General features: G+C 43.8%; 1 protein-coding gene across 1 annotated transcript in view; it reads left to right on the forward strand.

Annotated features, from left to right (window-relative positions):
* The first annotated feature begins 2158 nt into the window (after window positions 1–2158).
* The window catches only part of tbc1d13 (TBC1 domain family, member 13), a 23921-nt gene continuing 19814 nt past the window's right edge, over window positions 2159–6265 (forward strand). The window contains exons 1-6 of the mRNA XM_037692520.1: window positions 2159–2287; window positions 2489–2571; window positions 2652–2811; window positions 5371–5581; window positions 5652–5815; window positions 5905–6065. Coding sequence (XP_037548448.1) covers window positions 2159–2287; window positions 2489–2571; window positions 2652–2811; window positions 5371–5581; window positions 5652–5815; window positions 5905–6065 — 908 coding nt within the window. The remainder of the gene's footprint in view (window positions 2288–2488; window positions 2572–2651; window positions 2812–5370; window positions 5582–5651; window positions 5816–5904; window positions 6066–6265) is intronic.

The following is a 6265-nucleotide window of genomic DNA, read 5'->3' on the forward strand; positions in this document are numbered from 1 at the left end:
GATGGCACGGTGGATTGTGTTCACTGACAATGCTTTCTGGAAGTATTCCTGAGCCCATTCTGTTATTTCCTTGACAGTGGCATTCCTGTTTGAGGTGCAGTGACGTTTAAGGGCCCGGAGATCACAAGCATCCAGTAGAGTTTTACGGCCTTGACCCTTACGCACAGCGATTGTTCCATATTCTCTGAATCTTTTGATGATGTTATGCACGGTTGATGATGATAACTTAAAAGTCTTTGCTATTTTACGCTGGGTAACACCATTCTGGTATTGCTGCACTATCTTTCTGCGCAACAATGGTGGAATTGGTGATCCTCTTACCATCTTGGCTTCTGAGAGACACTGACACTCTGAGAAGCTCTTTTTATACCCAATCATGTTGTCAATTGACCTAATTAGTGTTAATTGGTCTTCCAGCTGTTCGTTATATGCTCAATTTCCTTGTTCCAGCCACTTATTGCTACTTGTTCCAACTTTTTTGGGATTTGTTGACACTGTGAAATTTTGAATCAACATATTTTCCTTTAAAATGTTACATTTGCTCAGATTAAACTTTTGATCTGTCATCTATGTTATATTATGAATAAAATATTGATATTTGCCATCTCCACATCATTGCATTCAGTTTTTATTCACAATTTGTTTAGTGTCCCAACTTTTTTGGAATCCAGTTTGTAAAAGAAGCAAAACAACAGCTTGAAACTAAAAGAAGCAGAACAGTAGCTAAAATTTGCAAAGCAGACACTATAGACAAAATGAGCAAACCAGTAGCGCTATAAGGAGCAAAATAGTACCTAAAAGTAACAAAGCAATGGCTATGGGTGCATTCACACCAGCCCTGTTTAGTCCGCTTTAATCAAACTCTAGCTCATTTTCCTAGAAAGTCCGGTTCGTTTGGGGAGGTGTGAACGCACCATCGAACTCTGTCACGGAACAAAAAGGAGAACTCTGGCCCGGGCTAAAACCTAGGTCTCGGTCCGGTAGAAACGAACTCCAGCGCGGTTCGAGTACAGTGTGAATGTAAACAGACCGGGCCCTGCTCCACAGGGTAAACAAACACGCATTTCTCTGACCTCATATGGAGCCGTCAGTTGCCTTGTGTGAAAAACAATATTCTCCATGGTCTTCTGTCTCATCTTCTGCTCATGCAAAGTCTATTTTTGAAAAATGACAAAATATAACTCCTAAAACTGCTAAAACTTGATGCCACTTCGTTTTTATTTTTATTTACAGAAGAAGAAGAAGTGTCTTCAGAGGTTTTTGTGTCATTTCTTTCAGTAGTTCTAGGTGCAGCGCCCCCACAGGCGAGCGGGGGAACAGGTTGGTTCAACAGGTTGACTCGACTGCACAGTGCAGTGTGAATGCAAACGCACCCGCTCAAATGTAACAAAAGGTCATGAATATTGGTCCCGAACCGAACCGAGTCTACCAGACTATCTGGTGTGAAAACAACCTAAGTCTACCACAGCATTTGCTAAAAGCTACCAGTGGTGTAGGAAGACAAAAGTGGATCCATTAGCTGAAGCAGATTCCAGAAAGTTTTTGAAGGAATTAGAGTTCTGAATCTTTTTTTGAGGTGAATATTTGTAAATAAAGTTAATTTTTTTTTAAAGTTACAAAAAATAAAAGTCACAGCAGCTATGGGCTGAATGAGCCAAAAGTTCTGATGTATGAACAGCTGAAATAGAAAAATGTTTGCAGACAGAGTTAGATTATAAAAAGAACACAAACTTTTAACCAAGAGATGTTGCCTCTTTGTTTAGACTTAGATAAATCAGTTTTTCTTTCTGTTTTTAACACTCTGGACTCTCTCCTGTCTCTGGTCGCCCTCCCATCTCTGGTCTCCCTCCCGTCTCTGGTCTCCCTCCCGTCTCTGGTCTCCCTCTGGTCTCCCTCCCGTCTCTGGTCTCCCTCCTGTCCCTGGTCTCCCTCCCATCTCTGGTCTCCCTCCCGTTTCTGGTCTCCCTCCCGTCTCTGGTCTCTCTCCCGTCTCTGGTCTCCCTCCTGTCTCTGGTCTCCCTCTGGTCTCCCTCTCGTCTCTGGTCTCCCTCCTGTATCTGGTCTCCCTCCCGTCTCTGGTCTCCCTCTCGTCTCTGGTCCCCCTCCTGTCCCTGGACTTCTCCTGTCTCTGGTCTCCCTCCTGTCTCTGGTCTTCCTCATGTCTCTGGTCCCACTGTCCCCCGACAGGGAGGTCTACTCTCAGTTCCTCAGAGAGATGATCATCCAGCCGGGCCTAGCCAAAGCCAACATGGGTCTGTCCAGAGAAGACGTGACGTTGGAGGATCACGTGAGTCCGGTCCAGTTGAAGTCAGTAAACCACATGTTTCTGTGCTGCGGTCAGATCAGGTTCAATTGGTTCTGGTCCAGATGTCTGAAACCTGAATCAAATTTCATCTGTTTCTAGAGAATCTTCTCAGAGTTCTAAAATCACCGAGGCAGTAAATGTTCTGTGGGTTTATTTGGTTATGGTTCTGTTCGGCTCTTTCAGCCTCTGAACCCAAACCCAGACAGCCGGTGGAATACTTACTTCAAAGATAACGAGATCTTACTGCAGATTGACAAAGACGTCAGGTGGGTCTTGGTTCTGTTGTCACGTACAACCTTGAGTCCATGAACCGGTCACGGCAGCAGAGCTTGTGGTTCTGTTCCAGGCGGTTGTACCCGGACATGGCATTCTTCCAGAGACCCACAGACTATCCCTGCCAGCTCATCCTGGACCCTCAGAATGACTACGAGACGCTGCGGAGACGGGTCGAACAAACCACCCTGAAGGCACAGACCGTCAACCGGAACCGCAGCGGGGTCACAAACGTGAGTTCAAAGGTTCTTTTTGGGTCAGAGGAACAGCAGCGGGTCACAAACATGAGTTCAGAGGTGATCTATTGCCCCTTTTGCACTGCTCCTACTCAGCCCCAACTCTGCTCAGCCCGCCACAAAAAGATCCTTATTCCACCAGTAGTTTTTAGCTGATTCTGGACCTTTTTTTTGTCCCTGCTTCTCTGGTGGGACCGTGCGAGCTGAGTCGGGACCAAAACGTGAATGCAGGACACTGATTGGTCAGGGGGAGGAGTCACTGGATCTCAGAAACTTTTCACCGATCCGCCATTTGCAATTTCTTGGAACACAGAGCAACGGCTGGGTCTATTTTTAAGATTTTAAGAACAGTAATGACAATACTGTGTTTAATGCTGAAGTCCAGGTGTTTTTTGTGTTTGGTGACCGACGACAAAATTTGAGCGAGCGGAGTCACCGTGGAGGATCATACGAGCTGCTGACCCATTGAAGCACGCGAGGCCGGACCTCGAGCCCCGGCCTCGCGTGCTCACAAAGGCCGGATTCCAAGCCCTGGCAAGGCGGGAGGACTGGGACGGAGGGTGGAAACTTTTTTTTTTCATTTTATGTATAAAAAATGTTTTTTTTTATCAGTGAAGAATAAAAATAAATAATATCATGAAATCCTGTTTTCACTTTGACTTTATTAAATAATCTGTTAATTAAAGTTAACTCAACTGAAAATTATAACAAGACAAAATTATTGGATCTCTCAGGAATATTTCCCTCAAACATGTTTAAATTAGAGCTACAGCCTTTAGTTCAACTTTATTCTAACCCACAGGTGTACAAATCATAAAACAAGAATTAAACTTTAAATCACTAAAATACAATCTGTATACAAGAAACAAAACCACATATCTAAATTGAACAATAAAAGTAGATGCAATGAGTGCAAATACATCAAATGATGAAGAAAAATATAGGATTTTAAATATAAATGTTTTTGTATAATCTGGTTCATCAGATTTAATTCAGTTTATCAAAAAAGTCCATGCTCAATAATCCAGGTATACAATCCAACAATTTTCAGTCAGGTCATCTGGACAGTTTCTTTTTTGCTGAAACGTTTCACCTTCCATCCAGAAGGCTTCATCAGTCAAGGAAACGCACAGCACAAAACTGATTCTTCCCCCAAACAGCTTACTCCAAAGTGGAACAAACCAGTTATGTTGGTGCTAAGATGGTGTCTTGATGGTGTGTAATTCAGTTTATATAGTGCAAAGTCACATCAGAAGTTGTCTCAGGACACTGAACAGAAACATTCATATATAAAATAATAATTTAACATTATTTATCTGAGGAGCAGACTGCTTTGAGCTTAACTCATCGCAGAACTCTCACTCAGTGAACTAAAGTTCATTAAAAGTTTATTAGGATTTTGGATTCTGGACACGCCTTCAGAAACCGTCTTGAAGTGCGGTGCAAATCCAGGATGATCTGAGTGGAGATGAGCAGAGTTGGGGCTGAGTAGGAGCGAAGCAAAAGGGCCATATGAGTCTGAGTCAGGAACCGAGTCCGGTGACAGAGTCCAAGTCAAAATCTTGAGTCAGAACTGGGTTTTATGGATGAAGTCGACTCGTGGGGCTCAGATGATGTTAGACTTGATTTATAATTTATTTTAACTCCAACAGTGAAGCATTTTAATTTTTTTTAGTTTATTATATTTAAATGGGGGAGTGGTGGTGCAGAGGTTAGAGAAGGTGGGTCTGTGATTGGAAAGTTGCCGGTTCAACCCCCTAGACCGACAACATCAAAATGTGGGTGGGGTAGGTGAAGCACCCACACCTGCCTCCACCCTCATTTGCCCCACCCTGGGCCCTTGAGCAAGGCCCTTAACCCTCCCCATCTGCTCCCCCACGTGTCCTAGAGAGCAGCTCTCTGCTCCACACAGAGGCTGTGGTAGCTCGGTGGTCTGTGGTTGTGTCAGGAAGAACATCTGGTGTAAAATAATCACCAAGTCTTTGTGTGAGTTAGTTCACTGTGGAGACCCTGAAGAAGGAAGCAGCCGAAAGAAAAAGAAAAACATTTAAACACTTTTTTTTATTTTTTCTTGACTAAAACTTAAAATGTCAAAATAAAAAAGTCAAAAAACTTAAATGTTTTTAATTTAAAGCAGTTTACATTCAAGTCTTGATTTTCTTTTTTCTGCTTTAAATTCAGATGAATAACAATTGAACGCAGAAATTGTTTATTTTTTTAATTCATATTTAGCTGCAATATTTAAACTATCTTTAGCTTCACCTGAGACATCTCTGTACATTTTTAGTTGTTTACGAGAATTTAATCCAGATATCATTTAAGTTGGAGGTTTCTAAGTTGTTTTCTTTGGTTCAATTTAAAAATCTATTTGACTTTTTTTTGTTTGTTTTTGGCCTAAATTTTAATTAGAAATTTGTTTTTGTCTCAGATTTTTGTTTCACTTCAACAGAAAACAATCGGACAGTTTAGGCTTCTTGTTTCAGGTTATGATAGCTTCATGGTGTTTCTGTATAAGCTCTGTGTAAAAGCCAACCCATCTCTTCCTCCTCCCCTCAGGTGAGCTCACCTGGGAAGTCCCTGAACCTGTACCCGTCCAACGAGTATGAGGTTCTGCCCAATGGCAGCGAAGCTCACTGGGAGGTGGTGGAGCGGATCCTCTTCATCTACGCCAAGCTGAACCCGGGCATCGCCTACGTTCAGGGCATGAACGAGATTGTTGGGCCGGTCTATTACACGTTCGCCACTGACCCCAACAGCCAGTGGAAAGGTCCGATTTACCACCCAGAACCAGGTGATTTTACACTTTAACCTGCTTCATGTTACATTCATCTTCTCAGAGCACGCTGAGGCGGACACATTCTTCTGCTTCACCAACCTGATGTCGGAGAACCGGGACAACTTCATCAAGAGTCTGGACGACTCTCAGTGTGGCATCACCTACAAGATGGAGAGTGTCTATGCCATGCTGAAGGACAAGGACCCCCAGCTCCACCTCAGACTGGTACCAGAACCCCGTCTGTGTGGAAACACTGTCACCCGCCACTCCACAGGTTTTGCCTCCTCCCTTAACGGTTCTGTTGCTCTCAACAGGAGGAGCAGAACATCAAGCCTCAGTACTTCACGTTTCGCTGGCTGACCCTGCTGCTGTCCCAGGAATTCCTCCTGCCAGACGTCATCCGGATCTGGGACACCCTGTTCTCCGACAAGGACCGGTTCCACTTCCTGATCCTGGTCTGCTGCGCCATGCTTATGTGAGGATGCCACATGTTGGTCCATCCTGGGTTGGCCTCGGTGCAGCGGAGAGTGTATCCGCTCTGAGGTTGAAGCAGATGTTTTTAGAGCTGACAGGAAGTGGACCCATGTTCTCCTACAGTGTTAACCATGTTACATTTACATGTTACTTTAACATGCTGGTGGCTGTAAGAATGCAACATGTTACATGTACATTAAC

The sequence above is a fragment of the Nematolebias whitei genome, chromosome 18 (assembly GCF_014905685.2).
Source record: "Nematolebias whitei isolate Nwh7 chromosome 18, NemWhi1, whole genome shotgun sequence".
Taxonomy (NCBI): Eukaryota; Metazoa; Chordata; class Actinopteri; order Cyprinodontiformes; family Rivulidae; genus Nematolebias; species Nematolebias whitei.